This window comes from Gallus gallus, chromosome 36 (genome assembly GCF_016699485.2).
Source record: "Gallus gallus isolate bGalGal1 chromosome 36, bGalGal1.mat.broiler.GRCg7b, whole genome shotgun sequence".
NCBI lineage: Eukaryota > Metazoa > Chordata > Aves > Galliformes > Phasianidae > Gallus > Gallus gallus.
The window spans coordinates 32,761-58,552 of record NC_052567.1 but is presented as its reverse complement, the minus strand read 5'-3'; the positions used below and the strand labels follow the sequence as shown (position 1 = coordinate 58,552).

At 60.7% G+C, this 25,792-nt stretch overlaps 1 protein-coding gene across 7 annotated transcripts in view; it reads right to left on the bottom strand.

The window, feature by feature from the left end:
* The window catches only part of LOC100858386, a 37,681-nt gene that overhangs the window by 2,251 nt on the left and 9,638 nt on the right, over positions 1-25,792 (bottom strand). For 2 of the 7 annotated variants that reach the window (XM_046905067.1, XM_046905062.1), the window contains 3 exons: positions 8,194-9,533; positions 6,799-8,151; positions 398-2,487 (listed from right to left, as the gene is read on the bottom strand). In XM_046905067.1, coding sequence (XP_046761023.1) covers positions 398-2,487; positions 6,799-8,151; positions 8,194-9,514 — 4,764 coding nt within the window. In that variant the 5' untranslated portion in view covers positions 9,515-9,533. Of the gene's footprint in view, positions 1-397; positions 2,488-6,798; positions 8,152-8,193; positions 9,534-15,167; positions 15,334-25,792 lie in introns of all 7 variants that reach the window. The other 5 variants (XM_040655061.2, XM_046905063.1, XM_046905064.1 and 2 more) reach the window with 5 other exon arrangements.

Genomic DNA, 25,792 nt, shown 5'->3' with positions numbered 1-25,792 from the left:
ACCACAAATGGAGACCCCACCCCACTCCAAGACCCCAAATGGAGACCCCAGCCCCCTCCAAGACCACAAATGGAGACCCCACCCCACTCCAAGACCCCATTGGAGCCCCCCAACCCATCCAATGACCCCAAATGGAGACCCCACCCAACTCCAAGACCCCATTGGAGCCCCCCACCCATCCCAAGACCCCAAAGCTCAGAACTGGAGCCCCCCAACCCATCCCAAGACCCCAAATGGAGACCCCACCCCAAGACCCCAAATGGAGACCCCAACCCATCCCAAGACCCCAAATGGAGACCCCACCCCACTCCAAGACCCCATTGGAGCCCCCCAACCCATCCCGAGACCCCAAATGGGGCCCCCCAAGACCCCCCAACCCCCCCCAACCCCCCCTCACCTGTGACTTGGACAGCTGCTGGGTCACGGTGGCCACATCGGGGTCCGCCCACCCCCCGCCCCCCACCAACGCCTGGGGGAGCTGCGGGTCGTTGTTGGGGGGCTGCTGGGGGTTACTGGGGGGCTGGGAGGTGTTGGGGGGCTGCTGGGGGTTACTGGGGGGCTGCTGCGGGTTATTGGGGGGCTGCTGCGGGTTATTGGGGGGCTGCTGGGGGTTATTGGGGGGCAGCGAGGTGCTATTGGGGAGCTGCTGGGGGTACTTGGGGGGCTGCTGGGGGTTATTGGGGGGCAGTGAGGGGTTATTGGGGAGCAGTGAGTTATTGGGGGGCTGCTGTGGGTTACTGGGGGGCAATGAGGTGCTACTGGGGGGCAGCGGGTTATTGTTGTGGGGCTGTGGGTTATTGAGGAGCCGCTGTGCGTTATTGGGGGGCAGCGAGGTGTTATTGGCGGGCTGCTGTGCGTTATTGGGGGGCTGCGGTGGCTTATTGGGCTGCTGCGCGTTATCGGGGGGCTGCTGTGGGTTATCGGGGGGCTGCTGTGGGTTATTGGGCTGCTGTGTGTTATTGGGGGGCTGCAGTGGGTTATTGGGCTGCTGTGGGTTCTTGGGGGGCTGCTGTGGGTTATTGGGGGGCAGCAGTGCGTTATTGGGCTGCTGTGCGTTATTGGGGGGCAGCAGTGGGTTCTTGGGGGGCTGCAGTGGGTTCTTGGGGGCCAGCAGTGGGTTATTGGGGGGCAGCAGTGCGTTATTGGGCTGCTGTGCGTTATTGGGGGGCAGCAGTGCGTTATTGGGCTGCTGTGGGTTATTGGGGGCCAGCAGTGGGTTACTGGGGGGCTGGAGTGCGTTACTGGGGGGCTGTGGGTTGTTGAGGGTCTGCTGTGCGTTATTGGCGGCCAGCAGTGGGTTATTAGGGGGCTGTGGGTTCTTGTGGGGCTGCAGTGGGTTACTGGGGGGCAGCAGTGGGTTATTGGGGGGCAGCAGTGGGTTATTGGGCTGCTGTGCGTTATTGGTGGCCAGCAGTGCGTTATTGGGCTGCTGTGCGTTATTGAGGGGCTGCTGTGCGTTATTGGGCTGCTGTGCGTTATTGGCGGCCAGCAGTGCGTTATTGGGCTGCTGTGGGTTACTGTGGGGCAGCAGTGGGTTATTGGGGGGCTGTGTGCTCTTGGGGGGCAGCAGTGCGTTATTGGGGGCCAGCAGTGGGTTATTGGGGGCCAGCAGTGCGTTATTGGGCTGCTGTGCGTTATTGGTGGCCAGCAGTGCGTTATTGGGCTGCTGTGCGTTATTGAGGGCCAGCAGTGTGTTATTGGGCTGCTGTGCGTTATTGAGGGCCAGCAGTGAGTTATTGGGGGGCTGCGCGTTCTTGGGGGGCAGCAGTGGGTTATTGTGGGGCTGGAGTGCGTTACTGGGGGGCTGTGGGTTATTGGGGGCCAGCAGTGCGTTATTGGGCTGCTGTGCGTTATTGGTGACCAGCAGTGGGTTATTGGGGGGCAGCAGTGCGTTATTGGGCTGCTGTGGGTTATTGAGGGCCAGCAGTGCGTTATTGGGCTGCTGTGGGTTACTGTGGGGCAGCAGTGGGTTCTTGGGGGGCTGCGCGTTCTTGGGGGGCAGCAGTGGGTTATTGGGGGCCAGCAGGGCGTTATTGGGCTGCTGTGCATTATTGGCGGCCAGCAGTGGGTTATTGTGGGGCAGCAGTGCGTTATTGGGGGGCAGCAGTGCGTTATTGGGCTGCTGTGCGTTACTGTGGGGCAGAAGTGGGTTAGTGGGGGGCTGCGCGTTCTTGGGGGGCAGCAGTGGGTTATTGTGGGGGGCTCTGGGCGGCGCCCCGTCCCTCATTTTGGTCCAACGCTCCAAGAGGTGGCGGTCGTCGTCGCTGAGGACCAAACCCCGCAGGCGCAGCTGTGGGTCGCGGTGGAGCTGTGGGTCGCGGTGGGGCTGTGGGTCGCGCTGCAGCCGCTCGCGCTGTTTCCTCTCCCTCTCCTTGGCCTTTTCCTGCCGCCGCCGCCGCTTCTCCTCCCGTTCCCGCTGACGTTCGGCCGCCGTCACCGAACGACGGCAATCCGGGAGGTCCGGCGGCGCCGCCACCGTGGGGGGGTCTGGGGGGGGGGATGGGGGGCAGATGGGGGGAGATGGGGGGAGATGGGGGGACAAAGGGGGGCAATGAGCTCCAATGGGGACCCCAAAGCCATCCAGTGACCCCAAGAGGACAAAATGGGGACCCCACACACGACACACGGATAACAATGGGGACACTCAACTCTATGGCCGCCCATGGGGACCCCCAACTCCATGACCCCAAATGGGGACCCCCAAATCCATGAGCTCCAATGGGGACCCCCAACTCCATGACCCCAAATGAGGACCCCCAACCCATCCCATGGCTGCCAATGGGGACCCCCAACCCATCCCATGACCTCCAATGGGGACCCCCAAATCCATGACCCCATATGGGGACCCCCAACGCATCCCATGGCCACCAATGGGGACCCCCAAATCCATGACCCCATATGGGGACCCCCAACACAACCCATGACCTCCAATGGGGACCCCCAACCCATCCCATGGCTGCTAATGGGGACCCCCAAATCCATGACCCCATATGGGGACCCCCAACCCATCCCACGGCCGCCAATGGGGACCCCCAACCCATCCAATGGCCACCAATGGGGACCCCAACCCCATGGCCATCAATGGGGACCCCCAACCTCATGGCTGCCAATGGGGACCCCAAACCCATCCCATGGCCGCCAATGGGGACCCCCAACTCCATGACCCCAAATGAGGACCCCCAACCCATCCCATGGCTGCTAATGGGGACCCCAACTCCAGGTCCCCATATGGGGACCCCAAAGCCATCCAGTGACCCCAAGAGGACAAAATGGGGACCCCACACACGACACACGGATAACAATGGGGACCCCCAACTCCATGGCTGTCAATGGGGACCCCCAACACAACCCATGACCTCCAATGGGGACCCCCAACCCATCCCATGGCTGCTAATGGGGACCCCCAAATCCATGACCCCATATGGGGACCCCCAACCCATCCCATGGCTGCCAATGGGGACCCCCAACCCATCCCATGAGCTCCAATGGGGACCCCCAACTCCATGGCTGCCAATGGGGACCCCAAAGCCATCCAGTGACCCCAAGAGGACAAAATGGGGACCCCACACACGACACACGGATAACAATGGGGACCCCCAACCCATCCCATGGCTGCCAATGGGGACCCCCAACCCATCCCATGACCTCCAATGGGGACCCCCAAATCCAGGTCCCCATATGGGGACCCCAAAGCCATCCAGTGACCCCAAGAGGACAAAATGGGGACCCCACACACGACACACGGATAACAATGGGGACACTCAACTCTATGGCCGCCCATGGGGACCCCCAACTCCATGGCTGTCAATGGGGACCCCCAACCCATCCCATGGCTGCCAATGGGGACCCCCAAATCCATGACCCCAAATGAGGACCCCCAACCCATCCCATGGCTGCCAATGGGGACCCCCAACTCCATGACCCCATATGGGGACCCCCAACCCATCCCATGGCTGCCAATGGGGACCCCCAACCCATCCCATGACCTCCAATGGGGACCCCCAAATCCATGACCCCATATGGGGACCCCCAACCCATCCCATGGACCCCAATGGGGACCCCCAACCCATCCCACGGCTGCCAATGGGGACCCCCAACCTCATGGCTGCCAATGGGGACCCCAAAGCCATCCAGTGACCCCAAGAGGACAAAATGGGGACCCCACACACGACACACGGATAACAATGGGGACCCCCAACCCATCCCATGGCTGCTAATGGGGACCCCCAAATCCATGACCCCATATGGGGACCCCCAACCCATCCCACGGCCGCCAATGGGGACCCCCAACCCATCCAATGGCCACCAATGGGGACCCCAACCCCATGGCCATCAATGGGGACCCCCAACCTCATGGCTGCCAATGGGGACCCCAAACCCATCCCATGGCCGCCAATGGGGACCCCCAACTCCATGACCCCAAATGAGGACCCCAAACCCATCCCATGGCTGCTAATGGGGACCCCAACTCCAGGTCCCCATATGGGGACCCCAAAGCCATCCAGTGACCCCAAGAGGACAAAATGGGGACCCCACACACGACACACGGATAACAATGGGGACCCCCAACTCCATGGCTGTCAATGGGGACCCCCAACACAACCCATGACCTCCAATGGGGACCCCCAACCCATCCCATGGCTGCTAATGGGGACCCCCAAATCCATGACCCCATATGGGGACCCCCAACCCATCCCATGGCCGCCAATGGGGACCCCCAACACAACACAGGAACTCCAATGGGGACCCCCAAATCCATGACCCCAAATGAGGACCCCCAACCCATCCCATGGCTGCTAATGGGGACCCCCAACCCATCCAATGGCCGCCAATGGGGACCCCCAACTCCATGACCCCAAATGAGGACCCCCAACCCATCCCATGGCCACCAATGGGGACCCCCAAATCCATGAGCTCCAATGGGGACCCCCAACTCTATGGCTGCCAATGGGGACCCCAAAGCCATCCAGTGACCCCAAGAGGACAAAATGGGGACCCCACACACGACACACGGATAACAATGGGGACACTCAACTCTATGGCCGCCCATGGGGACCCCCAAATCCATGACCCCATATGGGGACCCCCAACCCATCCCATGGCTGCCAATGGGGACCCCCAACCCATCCCATGACCTCCAATGGGGACCCCCAAATCCATGGCTGTCAATGGGGACCCCCAACCCATCCCATGGACCCCAATGGGGACCCCCAACCCATCCCATGAGCTCCAATGGGGACCCCCAAATCCATGACCCCATATGGAGACCCCCAACGCATCCCATGGCTGCCAATGGGGACCCCCAACCCATCCCATGACCTCCAATGGGGACCCTCAACTCCATGACCCCATATGGGTACCCCCAACCCATCCCATGGCCACCAATGGGGACCCCCAAATCCATGAGCTCCAATGGGGACCCCCAACTCCATGGCTGCCAATGGGGACCCCAAAGCCATCCAGTGACCCCAAGAGCACAAAATGGGGACCCCATACACGACACACGGATAACAATGGGGACCCCCAACTCCATGAGCTCCAATGGGGACCCCCAACTCCATGGCTGCTAATAGGGACCCCCAACTCTATGGCCGCCAATGGGGACACTCAACTCCATGGCTACCAATGGGGACCCCCAAATCCATGACCCCATATGGGGATCCCCAACCCATCCCACGGCCGCCAATGGGGACCCCCAACTCCATGACCCCATATGGGGACCCTCAACTCCATGACCCCAAAGCGGACACCCCCGACCCCATCCCATGACCCCAAAAACGGAGACAGACCCCTGACCCCATTCCATGACCCCAAAGTGGACACCCCCAACTCCATCCCATGACCCCAAAACAGAGACAGACGCCCAACTCCATGCCACGACCCCAAAGTGGGCACCCCCAACCCATCCCATGACGCCAAAACGGAGACAGACCCCCAACTCCATCCCATGACCCCAAAATGGAGACAGACCCCCAAACCCATCCCATGACCCCAAAGTGGACATCCCCAACCCATCCCATGACCCCAAATGAGGACCCCCAACCCATCCCATAGCTGCTAATGGGGACCCCAACTCCAGGTCCCCATATGGGGACCCCAAAGCCATCCAGTGACCCCAAGAGCACAAAATGGGGACCCCACACACGACACACGGATAACAATGGGGACACCCAACTCTATGGTTGCTAATGGGGACCCCCAACTCCATGGCCCCAAATGAGGACCCCCAACCCATCCCATGGCCACCAATGGGGACCCCCAACTCCATGGCTGCTAATAGGGACCCCCAACCCATCCTATGACCCCAAAGTGGACACCCCCGACCCCATCCCATGACCCCGCAGTTCCAAAGTGGAGACCCCCAACCCATCCCATGACCCCAAAGTGGACATCCCCAACCCATCCCATGACCCCCAAAGTGGACACCCCCGACCCCACCCCATGACCCCAAAACAGAGACAGACCCCCAAACCCATCCCATGACCCCAAAGTGGACACCCCCGACCCCATCCCATGACCCCGCAGTTCCAAAGTGGAGACCCCCGACCCCACCCCATGACCCCAAAACAGAGACAGACCCCCAAACCCATCCCATGACCCCAAAGTGGACACCCCCAAACCCATCCCATGACCCCACAGTTCCAAAGTGGAGACCCCCAACTCCATCCCATGACCCCAAAGTGGAGACAGACCCCCAAACCCATCCCATGACCCCAAAGTGGACATCCCCAACCCATCCCATGACCCCAAAGTAGACACCCCCGACCCCACCCCACATCCCCCCGGCGCCCCCCACACCTCTACTCTTATTCCTCATGGCGGATTTCAGCAGCGCCGCTTTGAGGGCCGCTTTGGTGTCGTCGGAGATGGCGCCGTCCCGTTTCGGTGCCACCGGGACCTCCGGTTCCGCTTTGACCCGCGGCGATTCCATGGGGCAATCGGGGGCCGCCGTGGGGCCGGGGCTCGCCATGTCCACATCGGTGCAGGGCCACGGCGTGGGGACGGAGGGGTCGGTGCCGCTGACGGTGGTGGTGGCCGCGCTGCTGCTGATGGCGGCCATGTTGGCCATATTGATGCCGGCGTTGGCCATATTGACGCCGCTGTTGGCCATATTGGCCATATTGACGCCGCTGTTGGCCATATTGACGCCGCTGTTGGCCATATTGGCCATATTGACGCCGCTGTTGGCCATATTGGCCATATTGACGCCGCTGTTGGCCATATTGAGGCCGGGGTTGGCCATATTGGCCATATTGATGCTGGTGTTGGCCATATTGGCCATACTGACACCGCTGTTGGCCATATTGAGGCCGGGGTTGGCCATATTGGCCATATTGATGCTGGTGTTGGCCATATTGGCCATACTGACACCGCTGTTGGCCATATTGAGGCCGGGGTTGGCCATATTGATGCCGGCGTTGGCCATATTGGCCATATTGACACCGGTGTTGGCCATATTGGCCATATTGACACCGGTGTTGGCCATATTGAGGCTGAGGTTGGCCATATTGGCCATATTGAGGCCGGGGTTGGCCATATTGATGCCGGCGTTGGCCATATTGGCCATATTGATGCCGGGGTTGGCCATATTGACACAAGTGTTGGCCATATTGGCCATACTGACATCGCTGTTGGCCATATTGATGCCGGGGTTGGCCATATTGGCCACATTAACACAACTGTTGGCCATATTGGCCATATTGAGGCCGGTGTTGGCCATATTGATGGTGGCATTGGCCATATTGATGCCGGTGTTGGCCATATTGGCCATATTGACGCCGCTGTTGGCCATATTGATGGTGGCGTTGGCCATATTGATGCCGGTGTTGGCCATATTGGCCATGCCGATGCCGGTGTTGGCCAGGTTGGCCACGGTGACGCCGGCGTTGGCCATATTGATGCCGGCGTTGGCCACGTTGATCATACGGACGCCGGCATTGGCCATAGTGGCCATGTTGATGCCGGCGTTGGCCACGTTGACCCCAATATTGGCCACACTGACCCCAACGTTGGCCATGTTGACCCCGATATTGGCCATGTTGGCCACGTTGACCCCAACATTGGCCCTATTGACCCCAACGTTGGCCACGTTGACCCCGACGTTGGCTGCGTTGATGCCGGCATTGGCCATATTGGCCGCGTTGACCCCAATATTGGCTGCGTTGACCCCAACGCCGCCCCCACCGCCCCCAACACCGCCCCCACTGCCCCCAGCGTTGGCCATATTGGCCACGCTGACCCCAACATTGGCCGCGTTGACCCCAACTTTGGCCGCGTTGACCCCAACATTGGCCATACTGGCTACGCTGACCCCAACGCCGCCCCCACTGCCCCCAACGTTGGCCATATTGGCCACACTGACCCCAACATTGGCCACGCTGACCCCAATATTGGCCGCGTTGACCCCAACGCCACCCCCACCACCCCCAACACCACCCCCACTGCCCCCAATGTCGGCCATATTGGCCACGTTGACCCCAACACCGCCCCCACTGCCCTCAACGTCGGCCATATCGACCACGCTGACCCCAACATTGGCCGCGCTGACCCCAACGTCGGCCATATCGACCACGCTGACCCCAACATTGGCCGCGCTGACCCCAACGTCGGCCATATCGACCACGCTGACCCCAACATTGGCCGCGCTGACCCCACCGCCGCCCCCAACGTCGGCCACGGCCCCACCGCCGCCCCCATTGACCCCACCGCCGCCGCCGCCGCCGCCGGCAAAGGCGATGTGCCTTCGGATGCCGTCGCGGCGCTGGTGGAAATCCTCGATCTCGGCCACGATGGCGGCTTTGATCTCCTCCTTGGTGAGCACGCGGCGCTCGAAGGCGAAGTCGAAGGCCGGGATGCACTCGGGCTCATCCTCGGGGTCGTGGTATTTGGCCAGGAAGGGATGGCGCAACGCTTCGGCCACCCCGACCCTCTCCCTGGGGTCGAACCTCAGCATCCTCCCCAACAGCGCCAACGCCGCCGGCTCGGCGTCGCCGTAAAGGCTCTCCCACGGCACCGGGGGGCGAGGGGGGAGGCTCTGCAGGTAGGCGCGGACCCTCTCGGCCCCGATGGCCGCCATGACGCCCGCGGGGGGGGTCCCCAGGACGGCCATGATGAGCTGCAGCTGATGGACGTAATTGCGACCCGGGAAGAGCTGTCGGCGGCCCAACATCTCGGCGAAGATGCAACCCACCGACCACATGTCGATGGCTCGGGTGTAACGGTGTAAGGATAGGAGCAGTTCCGGAGCCCGGTACCACCGTGTGGCCACGTATTCGGTCAGGAAGGCTTTGCTATGGCGGGGGTCCGCTCCGAGCCCCCTGGCCATACCGAAATCGCCGATCTTCAGCTCGCAGTTCTCGTTGACCAAAAGGTTGGAAGGTTTGAGGTCCCGGTGGAGGACGTTGGCCGAATGGATGTATTTGAGGCCGCGAAGGAGCTGGTAGAGGAAGTAGCGGACGTGCTCCAAAGTCAGGGGCTGCGAGGAGTGGATGATCTGGTGGAGGTCCGACTCCATCAGGTCCAGCACCACGTAGCTGGGGGGGGAGAGGGAAAAGAGAGGGGTCTGGGGTCAGTACTGGGTCCGTATGGGGGAGAAATGGGGAGAGATGGGGGGGAAATGGGGAGAAATGGGGGAGAAATGGGGAGAAATGGGGGCTATGGGGTCAGTATGGGGTTGGTATGGGGTCAGTATGGGGAGAAATGGGGAGAAATGGGGAGAAATGGGGGGGAAATGGGGGGAAATGGGGGCTATGGGGTCAGTATGGGGTTGGTATGGGGTCAGTAAGGGGGGAAATGGGGAGAAATGGGGAGAAATGGGGGGGAAATGGGGAGAAATGGGGGGGAAATGGGGAGAAATGGGGGCTATGGGGTCAGTATGGGGGGAAATTAGGGGGAAATGGGGAGAAATGGGGAGAAATGGGGGCTCTGGGGTCAGTATGGGGTCGGTATGGGGTCAGTATGGGGGGAAAAGGGGAGAGATGGGAGGTGTGGATGATGTGGTGCAGGTCCGACTCCATCAGGTCCAGCACCACGTAGCTGGGGGGGGAGAGGGAAAAGAGAGGGGTCTGGGGTCAGTACTGGGTCTGTATGGGGGGGAAATGGGGAGAGATGGGGGGGAAATGGGGAGAAATGGGGGAGAAATGGGGAGAAATGGGGGCTATGGGGTCAGTATGGGGTTGGTATGGGGTCAGTATGGGGAGAAATGGGGAGAAATGGGGAGAAATGGGGGGGAAATGGGGGGAAATGGGGGCTATGGGGTCAGTATGGGGTTGGTATGGGGTCAGTAAGGGGGGAAATGGGGAGAAATGGGGAGAAATGGGGGGGAAATGGGGAGAAATGGGGGGGAAATGGGGAGAAATGGGGGCTATGGGGTCAGTATGGGGGGAAATTAGGGGGAAATGGGGAGAAATGGGGAGAAATGGGGGCTCTGGGGTCAGTATGGGGTCGGTATGGGGTCAGTATGGGGGGAAAAGGGGAGAGATGGGAGGTGTGGATGATGTGGTGCAGGTCCGACTCCATCAGGTCCAGCACCACGTAGCTGGGGGGGGAGAGGGAAAAGAGAGGGGTCTGGGGTCAGTAGTGGGTCTGTATGGGGGGGAAATGGGGAGAGATGGGGGGGAAATGGGGAGAAATGGGGGAGAAATGGGGAGAAATGGGGGCTATGGGGTCAGTATGGGGTTGGTATGGGGTCAGTATGGGGAGAAATGGGGAGAAATGGGGAGAAATGGGGAGAAATGGGGGGGAAATGGGGGGAAATGGGGGCTATGGGGTCAGTATGGGGTTGGTATGGGGTCAGTAAGGGGGGAAATGGGGAGAAATGGGGAGAAATGGGGGGGAAATGGGGAGAAATGGGGGCTATGGGGTCCGTATGGGGGGAAATTAGGGGGAAATGGGGAGAAATGGGGAGAAATGGGGGCTCTGGGGTCAGTATGGGGTCGGTATGGGGTCAGTATGGGGGGAAATGGGGGGGAAATGGGGGTATGAGGGTGGTATTGGGTCAGTATGGGGGGAAATGGGGAGGAAATGGGGAGAAATGGGGGGGAAATGGGGAGAAATGGGGAGAAATGGGGAGAAATGGGGAGAAATGGGGAGAAATGGGGAGAAATGGGGAGAAATGGGGTCGGAATGGGGGGAAATTAGGCGGAAATGGGGAGAAATGGGGGCTATGGGGTCAGTATGGGGGGAAATGGGGAGAAATGGGGAGAAATGGGGGGGAAATGGGGAGAAATGGGGGGAAATGGGGAGAAATGGGGGGAAATGGGGAGAAATGGGGGGAAATGGGGGGAAATAGGGAGAAATGGGGGGAAATGGGGAGAAATGGGGAGAAATGGGGGCTATGGGGTCGGTATGGGGGGAAATAAGGGGGAAATGAGGGGGAAATGGGGAGAAATGGGGGCTATGGGGTCAGTATGGGGTCGGTATGGGGGGTAATGGGGGGTGTGGATGATGTGGTGGAGGTCCGACTCCATCAGGTCCAGCACCACGTAGCTGGGGGGGGAGAGGGAAAAGAGAGGGGTCTGGGGTCAGTACTGGGTCTGTATGGGGAGAAATGGGGGGGAAATGGGGGTATGAGGGTGGTATTTGGTCGGTATGGGGGGAAATAGGGAGGAAATGGGGAGAAATGGGGGGGAAATGGGGAGAAATGGGGAGAAATGGGGAGAAATGGGGAGAAATGGGGAGAAATGGGGAGAAATGGGGGCTATGGGGTCGGTATGGGGTTGGTATGGGGAGAGATGGGGAGAAATGGGGGAGAAATGGGGGAGAAATGGGGGAGAAATGGGGAGAAATGGGGAGAAATGGGGAGAAATGGGGAGAAATGCGGGGTGTGGGGTCAGTATGGGGTCGGTATGGGGGGAAATGGGGAAGAAATGGGGGAGAAATGGGGGAGAAACGGGGAGAAACGGGGAGAAACAGGGAGAAACGGGGAGAAACTGGGGCTATGGGGTAGGTATGGGGGGAAATTAGGGGGAAATGAGGGGGAAATGGGGAGAAATGGGGAGAAATGGGGGCTATGGGGTCGGTATGGGGTCAGTATGGGGTCGGTATGGCGGGAAAAGGGGGGAAAATGGGGAGAAACGGGGGAGAAATGGGGAGAAATGGGGGCTATGGGTTCAGTATGGGGTCGGTATGGGGTCAGCATGGGGGGAAAAGGGGAGAGATGGGGGGTGTGGATGATGTGGTGGAGGTCCGACTCCATCAGGTCCAGCACCACGTAGCTGGGGGGGGAGAGGGAAAAGAGAGGGGTCTGGGGTCAGTACTGGGTCTGTACGGGGAGAAATGGGGAGAAATGGGGGCTATGGGGTCAGTATGGGGATGGTATGGGGGGAAATGGGGGAGAAATGGGGAGAAATGGGGGCTATGGGGTCAGTATGGGGATGGTATGGGGGGAAAAGGGGGAGAAATGGGGGAGAAATGGGGAGAAATGGGGAGAAACGGGGAGAAACGGGGAGAAACGGGGAGAAACCGGGGCTATGGGGTAGGTATGGGGGGAAATTAGGGGGAAATGAGGGGGAAATGGGGGGGAAATGGGGAGAAATGGGGGCTATGGGGTCGGTATGGGGTCAGTATGGGGTCGGTATGGGGGGGATTGGGGAGAGATGGGGAGGAAATGGGGAGAAATGGGGGCTATGGGGTCAGTATGGGGTCGGTATGGGGGGAAATAGGGGGTGTGGATGATGTGGTGCAGGTCAGACTCCATCAGGTCCAGCACCACGTAGCTGGGGGGGGAGAGGGAAAAGAGAGGGGTCTGGGGTCAGTACTGGGTCCGTATGGGGGGGAAATGGGGGTATGGGGGTGGTATTGGGGCGGTATGGGGGGAAATAGGGAGGAAATGGGGAGAAATGGGGGGGAAATGGGGAGAAATGGGGGCTATGGGGTCAGTATGGGGATGGTATGGGGGGAAAAGGGGGAGAAATGGGGGAGAAATGGGGAGAAATGGGGAGAAACCGGGGCTATGGGGTAGGTATGGGGGGAAATTAGGGGGAAATGAGGGGGAAATGGGGAGAAATGGGGAGAAATGGGGGGAAATGGGGGGAAATGGGGGGAAATGGGGGGAAATGGGGGGAAATGGGGAGAAATGGGGAGAAATGGGGGGAAATGGGGAGAAATGGGGGGGAAATGGGGAGAAATGGGGAGAAATTGGGGCTATGGGGTCAGTATGGGGGGAAATGAGGGGGAAATGGGGAGAAATGGGGAGAAATGGGGGCTATGGGGTCGGTATGGGGTCAGTATGGGGTCGGTATGGGGTCAGTATGGGGTCAGTATGGGGGGAAATGGGGGGGAAATGGGGGGGAAAAGGGGTCGGAATGGGGGGAAATTAGGCGGAAATGGGGAGAAATGGGGGCTATGGGGTCAGTATGGGGGCGGTATGGGGGGAAATGGGGAGAAATGGGGAGAAATGGGGGCTATGGGGTCAGTATGGGGGGAAATGGGGAGAAATGGGGGCTATGGGGTCGATATGGGGTCGGTATGGGGTCGGTATGGGGTCGGTATGGGGGGAAATGGGGAGAAATGGGGGGGAAATGGGGTCGGAATGGGGGGAAATTAGGCGGAAATGGGGAGAAATGGGGGCTATGGGGTCAGTATGGGGTCGGTATGGGGGGAAATGGGGAGAAATGGGGAGAAATGGGGGCTATGGGGTCAGTATGGGGGGAAATGGGGAGAAATGGGGGCTATGGGGTCGATATGGGGTCGGTATGGGGTCGGTATGGGGTCGGTATGGGGGGAAATGGGGGAGAAATGGGGAGAAATGGGGAGAAATGGGGTCGGAATGGGGGGAAATTAGGCGGAAATGGGGAGAAATGGGGGCTATGGGGTCAGTATGGGGGGAAATGGGGAGAAATGGGGGCTATGGGGTCGGTATGGGGTCGGTATGGGGTCGGTATGGGGGGAAATGGGGAGAGATGGGGAGAGATGGGGTCGGAATGGGGGGAAATTAGGCGGAAATGGGGAGAAATGGGGGCTATGGGGTCAGTATGGGGGGAAATGGGGGGAAATGGGGGGGAAATGGGGAGAAATGGGGGCTATGGGGTCAGTATGGGGGGAAATTAGGGGGAAATGGGGGCTATGGGGTCGGTATGGGGTCAGTATGGGGTCGGTATGGGGGGAAATGGGGAGAGATGGGGAGGAAATGGGGAGAAATGGGGGCTATGGGGTCAGTATGGGGGGAAATTAGGGGGAAATGAGGGGGAAATGGGGAGAAATGGGGGCTATGGGGTCAGTATGGGGTTGGTATGGGGTCAGTAAGGGGGGAAATGGGGAGAAATGGGGAGAAATGGGGAGAAACGGGGAGAAACCGGGGCTATGGGGAAGGTATGGGGGGAAATGAGGGGGAAATGAGGGGGAAATGAGGGGGAAATGAGGGGGAAATGGGGAGAAATGGGGGCTATGTGGTCGGTATGGGGTCAGTATGGGGGGAAATGGGGGGGAAATGGGGAGAAATGGGGTCGGAATGGGGGGAAATTAGGCGGAAATGGGGAGAAATGGGGGCTATGGGGTCAGTATGGGGGGAAATGGGGAGAAATGAGGGGGAAATGGGGAGAAATGGGGGGGAAATGGGGAGAAATGGGGGCTATGGGGTCAGTATGGGGGGAAATTAGGGGGAAATGAGGGGGAAATGGGGGCTATGGGGTCGGTATGGGGTCAGTATGGGGTCGGTATGGGGAGAAATGGGGAGAAATGGGGAGAAATTGGGGCTATGGGGTCAGTATGGGGGGAAATGAGGGGGAAATGAGGGGGAAATGGGGAGAAATGGGGGCTATGGGGTCGGTATGGGGTCAGTATGGGGTCGGAATGGGGGGAAATGGGGAGAGATGGGGAGAAATGGGGAGAAATGGGGTCGGAATGGGGGGAAATTAGGCGGAAATGGGGAGAAATGGGGGCTATGGGGTCAGTATGGGGGGAAATGGGGAGAAATGGGGGCTATGGGGTCGGTATGGGGTCGGTATGGGGTCGGTATGGGGGGAAATGGGGAGAGATGGGGAGAAATGGGGAGAAATGGGGTCGGAATGGGGGGAAATTAGGCGGAAATGGGGAGAAATGGGGGCTATGGGGTCAGTATGGGGGGAAATGGGGAGAAATGGGGGCTATGGGGTCAGTACGGGGTCGGTACGCCTCCCCTGCGCCCCACACCCTCACTGCCCCCCAAGCAGCCCCCCCCCCCCGCGCACACGGAGCGGAAGTCGCGGTAGGCCCCCCGCGGCCGCAGGATGTCTTTGATGGCGATGATGTTGTCGTGCTTGAAGTGCTTCAGGATCTTCAGCTCGCGCAGAGTGCGCTTCGCGTTGGTCACCACGTCGAACGCGTTCGGGATCTTCTTGATGGCCACCGCCTGCCCTGCAAGGCCCGGCCGCACGCAATGTGACCCCATGGGGAGGGAACCGACCCCATTGGGAGCCAAATGACCCCATTGGGAGCCAAGCGACCCCACTGGGAGCCAAGCGACCCCACTGGGAGCCAACCGACCCCATTGGGAGGGAACCGACCCCATTGGGAGGGAGCTGACCCCATTGGGAGGGAACCGACCCTATAAGGACCCAACTGACCCCAATGGGAGACAACCGACCCCATTGGGAGACAAACGACCCCATTGGGAGACAAACGACCCCATTGGGAGGGAACTGACCCCATTGGGAGACAAACGACCCCATTGGGAGACAAACGACCCCATTGGGAACTATCTGACCCCATGGGGAGCCAAACGACCCCATTGGGAGGGAACTGACCCCATTGGGACCCAAACGACCCCATTGGGAGGGAACTGACCCCATTGGGAGCCAAACGACCCCATTGGGAGGGAACTGACCCCATGGGGAGCCAACCGACCCCATTGGGAGCCAACCGACCCCATTGGGAGCCAAACGACCCCATGGGGAGGGAACTGACCCCATGGGGAGCCAAACGACCCCATTGGGAGGGAACCGACCCCATTGGGAGCCAAACGACCCCATTGGGAGGGAACTGACCCCATTGGGAGACAACCGACCCCATTGGAAGGGAACTGACCCTATTGGGAGGGAACCAACACCATTGGGAGCCAACCGACCCCATTGGGAACTATCTGACCCCATTGGGAGGGAACCGACCCCATTGGGAGGGAACCGACCCCATTGGGAGCCAAACGACCCCATTGGGAGGGAACTGACCCCATTGGGAGACAACCGACCCCATTGGAAGGGAACTGACCCTATTGGGAGGGAACCAACACCATTGGGAGCCAACCGACCCCATTGGGAACTATCTGACCCCATTGGGAGGGAACCGACCCCATTGGGAGGGAACCGACCCCATTGGGAGCCAACCGACCCCATTGGGAGCCAACCGACCCTATTGGGAACTATCTGACCCCATTGGGAGGGAACTGACCCCATTGGGAGGGAACCGACCCCATTGGGAGCCAACCGACCCCATTGGGAGGGAACTGACCCCATGGGGAGGGAACTGACCCCATTGGGAGCCAACCGACCCCATTGGGAGGGAACTGACCCCATTGGGAGGGAACTGACCCCATTGGGACCCAACCGACCCCAGTGGGAGGGAACCGACACTCTAAGGACCCAACTGACCCCATTGGGAGACAACCGACCCCACTGGGAGGGAACCGACCCCATTGGGAGGGAACTGACCCTATTGGGAGGGAACTGACCCCATTGGGAGCCAAACGACCCCATGGGGAGGGAACCAACCCCATTGGGAGGGAACTGACCCCATTGGGAGCCAAACGACCCCATGGGGAGGGAACTGACCCCATTGGGAGCCAACCAACCCCACTGGGAGGCAAACGAACCCATTGGGAGACAACCGATCCCATTGGGAGGGAACGGACACTGTAAGGACCCAACTGACCCCATTGGGAGCCAACCGACCCCATTGGGAGCCAACCGACCCCATTGGGAGGCAAACGAACCCATTGGGAGGGAACGGACACTGTAAGGACCCAACTGACCCCATTGGGAGCCAAACGACCCCATGGGGAGCCAACCGACCCCATTGGCAGACAACCAACCCCATTGGGAACTATCTGACCCCATTGGGAGACAACTGACCCCATTGGAAGGGAACCGACCTCACTGGGAGCCAACCGACCCCATTGGGAGGCAAACGACCCCATTGGGAGCCAAACGACCCCATTGGGAGGGAACGGACACTGTAAGGACCCAACTGACCCCATTGGGAGCCAACTGACCCCATTGGGAGCCAACTGACCCTATTGGGAGGGAACTGACCCCATTGGGAGCCAACCGACCCTATTGGGAGCCAACCGACCCCATTAGGGGGAAAACCGACCCCATTAGGGGGAAAACCGACCCCAGTGGGAGGGAACCGACCCCATTGGGACACACTTAGCCCTGTAAGGACCCAACTGAACCCATTGGGAGCCAACCAACCCCATTGGGAGGGAACTGACCCCATTGGGAGCCAACCGACCCTATTGGGAGCCAACCGACCCCATTGGGAGGCAAACGAACCCATTGGGAGGGAACCGACCCCATTGGGAGGGAACTGACCCTATTGGGAGGGAACCAACACCATTGGGAGCCAACCGACCCCATTGGGAGCCAACCGACCCTATTGGGAACTATCTGACCCCATTGGGAGACAACTGACCCCATTGGAAGGGAACCGACCTCACTGGGAGCCAACCGACCCCATTGGGAGGCAAACGACCCCATTGGGAGACAAACGACCCCTTTGGGAGACAAACGACCCCATTGGGAGCCAACTGACCCCACTGGGAGGCAAACGAACCCATTGGGAGGGAAACGAACCCATGGGGAGACAACCGACCCCATTGGAAGGGAACCAACCCCATTGGGAGCCAACCGACCACAATGGGAGGCAAACGAACCCATTGGGAGGGAACTGACCCCATTGGGAGGGAACCGACCCCATTGGGAGGGAACTGACCCTATTGGAAGGGAACCAACCCCACTGGGAGCCAACCGACCCCACTGGGAGCCAACCGACCCCACTGGGAGACAATGGACCCCATTGAGAGGGAACCGACCCCATTGGGAGCCAACCAACCCCATTGGGAGGGAACTGACCCCATTGGGAGCCAACCGACCCCATTGCGAGGGAACTGACCCCATTGGGAGCCAACCGACCCCATTGGAAGGGAACCAACCCCATTGGGAGACAAACGACCCCATTGGGAGCCAACCGACCCCACTGGGAGGGAACTGACCCCATTGGGAGACAACCGATCCCATTGGGAGGGAACGGACACTGTAAGGACCCAACTGACCCCATTGGGAGCCAAACGACCCCATTGGGAGCCAAACGACCCCATTGGGAACTATCTGACCCCATTGGGAGCCAAACAACCCCATTGGGAACTATCTGACCCCATTGGGAGACAACTGACCCCATTGGAAGGGAACCAACCTCACTGGGAGCCAACCGACCCCATTGGGAGCCAAACGACCCCATGGGGAGGGAACTGACCCCATTGGGAGCCAACCGACCCCACTGGGAGGCAAACGAACCCATTGGGAGGGAACCGACCCCATTGGGAGGGAACTGACCCCATTGGGAGCCAAACGACCCCATGGGGAGCCAAACGACCCCATGGGGAGGGAACTGACCCCATTGGGAGCCAACCGACCCCATTGGGAGCCAAATGACCCCATTGGGAGGGAACTGACCCCATTGGGAGCCAACCGACCCCATTGGGAGGCAAACGAACCCATTGGGAGGGAACCGACCCCATTGGGAGGGAACTGACCCCATTGGGACCCAACCGACCCCAGTGGGAGGGAACCAACACTCTAAGGACCCAACTGACCCCATTGGGAGACAACCGACCCCACTGGGAGGGAACCGACCCCATTGGGAGGGAACTGACCCTATTGGGAGGGAACCAACACCATTGGGAGCCAAACGACCCCATGGGGAGGGAACCGACCCCATTGGGAGGGAACTGACCCCATTGGGAGCCAAACGACCCCATGGGGAGGGAACTGACCCCATTGGGAGCCAACCGACCCCACTGGGAGGCAAACGAACCCATTGGGAGGGAACCGACCCCATTGGGAGGGAACTGACCCCATTGGGAGCCAAACGACCCCATGGGGAGGGAACTGACCCCATTGGGAGCCAAACAACCCCATGGGGAGGGAACTGACCCCATTGGGAGGGAACCGACCCCATTGGGAGCCAACCGACCCCATTGGGAGGCAAACGAACCCATTGGGAGGGAACCGACCCCATTGGGAGGGAACTGACCCTATTGGGAGGGAACCAACACCATTGGGAGCCAACCGACCCCATTGGGAGCCAACCGACCCTATTGGGAACTATCTGACCCCATTGGGAGCCAACCGACCCCACTGGGAGGCAAACGAACCCATTGGGAGGGAACCGACCCCATTGGGAGGGAACTGACCCCATTGGGAGCCAAACGACCCCATGGGGAGGGAACTGACCCCATTGGGAGCCAAACAACCCCATGGGGAGGGAACTGACCCCATTGGGAGGGAACCGACCCCATTGGGAGCCAACCGACCCCACTGGGAGGGAACTGACCCCATTGGGAGCCAAACAACCCCATGGGGAGGGAACTGACCCCATTGGGAGCCAACCGACCCCATTGGGAGGGAACTGACCCCATTGGGAGGGAACTGACCCCATTGGGAGCCAAACGACCCCATGGGGAGGGAACTGACCCCATTGGGAGCCAAACGACCCCATGGGGAGGGAACTGACCCCATTGGGAGCCAAACAACCCCATGGGGAGGGAACTGACCCCATTGGGAGCCAACCGACCCCATTGGGAGGGAACTGACCCCATTGGGAGGGAACCGACCCCATTGGGAGCCAACCGACCGCACTGGGAGGGAACTGACCCCATTGGGAGCCAACTGACCCCATTGGGAGGGAACGGACACTGTAAGGACCCAACTGACCCCATTGGGAGGCAAACGAACCCACTGGGAGGCAAACGAACCCATTGGGAGCCAACCGACCCCACTGGGAGACAAACGACCCCATTGGGAGGGAACTGACCCCATGGGGAGCCAACCGACCCCATTGGGAGACAAACGACCCCATGGGGAGGTAACGGACACTGTAAGGACCCAACTGACACCATTGGGAGCCAACCAACCCCATTGGGAGGGAACTGACCCCATTGGGAGCCAACCGACCCTATTGGGAGCCAACCGACCCCATTGGGAGCCAACCGACCCTATTGGGAACTATCTGACCCCATTGGGAGACAACTGACCCCATTGGAAGGGAACCAACCTCACTGGGAGCCAACCGACCCCATTGGGAGCCAAACGACCCCATGGGGAGGGAACTGACCCCATTGGGAGCCAACCGACCCCACTGGGAGGCAAACGAACCCATTGGGAGGGAACCGACCCCATTGGGAGGGAACTGACCCCATTGGGAGCCAAACGACCCCATGGGGAGCCAAACGACCCCATGGGGAGGGAACTGACCCCATTGGGAGCCAACCGACCCCATTGGGAGCCAAATGACCCCATTGGGAGGGAACTGACCCCATTGGGAGCCAAACGACCCCATGGGGACGGAACTGACCCCATTGGGAGCCAAACAACCCCATGGGGAGGGAACTGACCCCATTGGGAGCCAACCGACCCCATTGGGAGCCAACTGACCCCATTGGGAGGGAACCGACCCCATTGGGAGCCAACCGACCCCACTGGGAGGCAAACGAACCCATTGGGAGGGAACCGACCCCATTGGGAGACAACCGACCCCATTGGAAGGGAACTGACCCTACTGGGAGGGAACCGACCCCATTGGGAGCCAAACGACCCCATGGGGAGCCAAACGACCCCATGGGGAGGGAACTGACCCCATTGGGAGCCAAACAACCCCATGGGGAGGGAACTGACCCCATTGGGAGCCAACCGACCCCATTGGGAGGCAAACGAACCCATTGGGAGGGAACCGACCCCATTGGGAGGGAACTGACCCTATTGGGAGGGAACCAACACCATTGGGAGCCAAACGACCCCATTGGGAGGGAACTGACCCCATTGGGAGCCAACCGACCCCATTGGGAGGCAAACGAACCCATTGGGAGGGAACCGACCCCATTGGGAGGGAACTGACCCTATTGGGAGGGAACCAACACCATTGGGAGCCAAACGACCCCATTGGGAGGGAACTGACCCCATTGGGAGACAACCGACCCCATTGGGAGGGAACTGACCCCATTGGGAGGCAAACGACCCCATTGGGAGCCAAGCGACCCCACTGGGAGGGAACTGACCCCATTGGGAGACAACCGACCCCATTGGGAGCCAACCGACCCCATGGGGAGACAACAAACCCCATTGGGAGCCAACCGACCCCATGGGGAGGGAACTGACCCCATTGGGAGCCAACCGACCCCATTGGGAGGCAAACGACCCCATTGGGAGGGAACCGACCCCATTGGGAGGGAACTGACCCCATTGGGAGACAACCGACCCCATTGGGAGGGAACTGACCCCATTGGGAGGGAACCGACCCCATTGGGAACTATCTGACCCCATTGGGAGGGAACCGACCTCACTGGGAGCCAACCGACCCCATTGGGAGCCAAACGACCCCATTGGGAGCCAAACGACCCCATGGGGAGCCAACCGACCCCATTGGGAGGCAAACGAACCCATTGGGAGGGAACCGACCCCATTGGGAGGGAACTGACCCTATTGGGAGGGAACCAACACCATTGGGAGCCAACCGACCCCATTGGGAGCCAACCGACCCCATTGGGAGCCAACCGACCCTATTGGGAACTATCTGACCCCATTGGGAGACAACTGACCCCATTGGAAGGGAACCGACCTCACTGGGAGCCAACCGACCCCATTGGGAGCCAAACGACCCCATGGGGAGGGAACTGACCCCATTGGGAGCCAAACAACCCCATGGGGAGGGAACTGACCCCATTGGGAGCCAACCGACCCCATTGGGAGGGAACTGACCCCATTGGGAGGGAACCGACCCCATTGGGAGCCAACCGACCCCACTGGGAGGGAACTGACCCCATTGGGAGCCAAACGACCCCATTGGGAGGGAACTGACCCCATTGGGAGACAACCGACCCCATTGGAAGGGAACTGACCCTACTGGGAGGGAACCAACCCCATTGGGAGACAAACGACCCCATTGGGAGCCAACCGACCCTATTGGGAACTATCTGACCCCACTGGGAGACAACTGACCCCATTGGAAGGGAACCGACCTCACTGGGAGCCAACCGACCCCATTGAGAGCCAAACGACCCCATTGGGAGCCAAACGACCCCATGGGGAGGGAACTGACCCCATTGGGAGCCAACCGACCCCATTGGGAGACAAACGACCCCATGGGGAGGTAACGGACACTGTAAGGACCCAACTGACACCATTGGGAGCCAACCGACCCCATTGGGAGGGAACTGACCCCATTGGGAGCCAACCGACCCTATTGGGAGCCAACCGACCCCATTAGGGGGAAAACCGACCCCAGTGGGAGGGAACCGACCCCATTGGGACACACTTAGCCCTGTAAGGACCCAACTGAACCCATTGGGAGCCAACCAACCCCATTGGGAGGGAACTGACCCCATTGGGAGCCAACCGACCCTATTGGGAGCCAACCGACCCCATTGGGAGGCAAACGAACCCATTGGGAGGGAACCGACCCCATTGGGAGGGAACTGACCCCATTGGGAGGGAACCAACACCATTGGGAGCCAACCGACCCCATTGGGAGCCAACCGACCCTATTGGGAACTATCTGACCCCATTGGGAGACAACTGACCCCATTGGAAGGGAACCGACCTCACTGGGAGCCAACCGACCCCATTGGGAGGCAAACGACCCCATGGGGAGACAAACGACCCCTTTGGGAGGGAACTGACCCCATTGGGAGCCAACTGACCCCACTGGGAGGCAAACGAACCCATTGGGAGGGAAACGAACCCATGGGGAGACAACCGACCCCATTGGAAGGGAACCAACCCCATTGGGAGCCAACCGACCCCATTGGGAGGCAAACGACCCCATTGGGAGGGAACTGACCCTATTGGGAGGGAACCGACCCCATTGGGAGACACCAGACCCTGAAAGGACCCAAGAGACCCCATTGGGAGCCAATTGACCCCATTGGGAGACAACCGACCCCATTGGGAGCCAACCGACCCCATTGGGAGGGAACTGACCCCATTGGGAGCCAACTGACCCCATTGGGAGCCAACCGACCCCATTGGGAGCCAACCGACCCCATTGGGAGGGAACTGACCCCATTGGGAGCCAACTGACCCCACTGGGAGGCAAACGAACCCATTGGGAGGGAACCGACCCCATTGGGAGCCAAACGACCCCATTGGGAGCCAACCGACCCCATTGGGAGCCAACCGACCCCATTGGGAGGCAAACGACCCCATTGGGAGGGAACTGACCCTATTGGGAGGGAACCGACCCCATTGGGAGACACCAGACCCTGAAAGGACCCAAGAGACCCCATTGGGAGCCAATTGACCCCATTGGGAGACAACCGACCCCATTGGGAGCCAACCAACCCCATTGGGAGGGAACTGACCCCATTGGGAGCCAACCGACCCCATTGGGAGGGAACTGACCCCATTGGGAGCCAACCGACCCCATTGGGAGGGAACCGACCCCACTGGGAGCCAACCGACCCCATTGGGAACTATCTGACCCCATTGGGAGACAACCGACCCCATTGGAAGGGAACCAACCCCATTGGGAGCCAACCGACCCCATTGGGAGGGAACTGAACCCATTGGAAGACAACCGACCCCATGGGGAGCCAACCGACCCCATTGGGAGGGAACTGACCCCATTGGGAGCCAACCGACCCCATTGGGAGGGAACTGACCCCATTGGGAGCCAACCGACCCCATTGGGAGCCAACCGACCCCATTGGGAGCCAACCGACCCCATTGGGAGGGAACTGACCCCACTGGGAGGCAAACGAACCCATTGGGAGGGAACCGACCCCATTGGGAGCCAAACGACCCCATTGGGAGCCAACCGACCCCATTGGGAGCCAAGGGACCCTAAAAGGACTCAACCGCCCCCATAAGGACCCTGACTGCCCCCATAGGAACTCCATAGGGATCTCAACCACCCCCATAATGATCCCAACCACCCCCATAGGGACCGCAAAGGTACCCCAAACGCCCCCATAGGGACCCCCACCACCCTCATAGGGACCCCATAGGGACCCCAACTACCCCCACAGGGACCCCATAGGGACCCCAACCACCCACACCACCCCCATAGGGACCCCATAGGGACCCCAACCACCTCCATAGGGACCCCATAGGGACCCCAACTACCCCCACAGGGACCCCATAGGGACCCCAACCACCCACACCACCCCCATAGGGACCCCATAGGGACCCCAACCACCTCCATAGGGACCCCATAGGGACCCCAACTACCCCCACAGGGACCCCATAGGGACCCCAACCACCCACACCACCCCCATAGGGACCCCATAGGGACCCCAACCACCTCCATAGGGACCCCGTAGGGACCCCAACCACCTCCATAGGGACCCCATAGGGACCTCAACCACCCCCATAGGGACCCCATAGGGACCCCAACCACCCCCATAGGGACCCCATAGGGACCTCAACCACTCCCATAGGGACCCCAACCACCCCCATAGGGACCCCATAGGGACCCCAACCACCCCCATCGGGACCCCCAACCGCCCCCATCGGGACCCCACAGGGACCCCATAGGGCCCACACCACCCCCACAGGGACCCCACAGGGACCCCATAGGGACCCCAACCCTCCCCACAGGGACCCCACAGGGACCCCATAGGGACCCCAACCACCCCCACAGGGACCCCATAGGGACTCCCAGCGCCCCCATAGGGACCCCATAGGGACTCCCAGCGCCCCCGTCGGGACCCCCAGCGCCCCCATAGGGACCCCAACTACCCCCACAGGGACCCCATAGGGACCCCAACCACCCACACCACCCCCATAGGGACCCCATAGGGACCCCAACCACCCCCATAGGGACCCCATAGGGACCCCAACCACCCCCATAGGGACCCCATAGGGATCCCAACCACCCCCATAGGGACCTCAACCACCTCCACAGGGACCCCACAGGGACCCCAACCACCGCCATCGGGACCCCCAACCGCCCCCACAGGGACCCCATACGGACCCCCACCACCTCCACAGGGACCCCATAGGGACCCCATAGGGACCCCAACCAGCCCCATAGGGACCCCCAACCCCCCCCATCGCTACCCCCAACCCCCCCCATAGGGATGCCATAGGGACCCCATAGAGACCCCAACCACCTCCATAGGGACCCCATAGGGACCCCATAGGGCCCACACCACCCCCATAGGGACCCCATAGGGACCCCAACCACCTCCATAGGGACCCCATAGGGACCCCCACCACCTCCACAGGGACCCCATAGGGACCCCATAGGGACCCCAACCACCCCCATAGGGACCCCCAACCCCCCCCATCGCTACCCCCAACCCCCCCCATAGGGATGCCATAGGGACCCCATAGAGACCCCAACCACCTCCATAGGGACCCCATAGGGACCCCATAGGGCCCACACCACCCCCATAGGGACCCCATAGGGATCCCAACCACCCCCATAGGGACCCCATAGGGACCCCCACCCCCCCCACAGGGACCCCATAAGGACCCCCACCACCCCCATAGGGACCCCATAGGGACCCCAACCACCCCCATAGAGACCCCAACCACCCACACCACCCCCATAGGGTCCCCATAGGGACCCCAACCGCCCCCATAGGGACCCCATAGGGATCCCA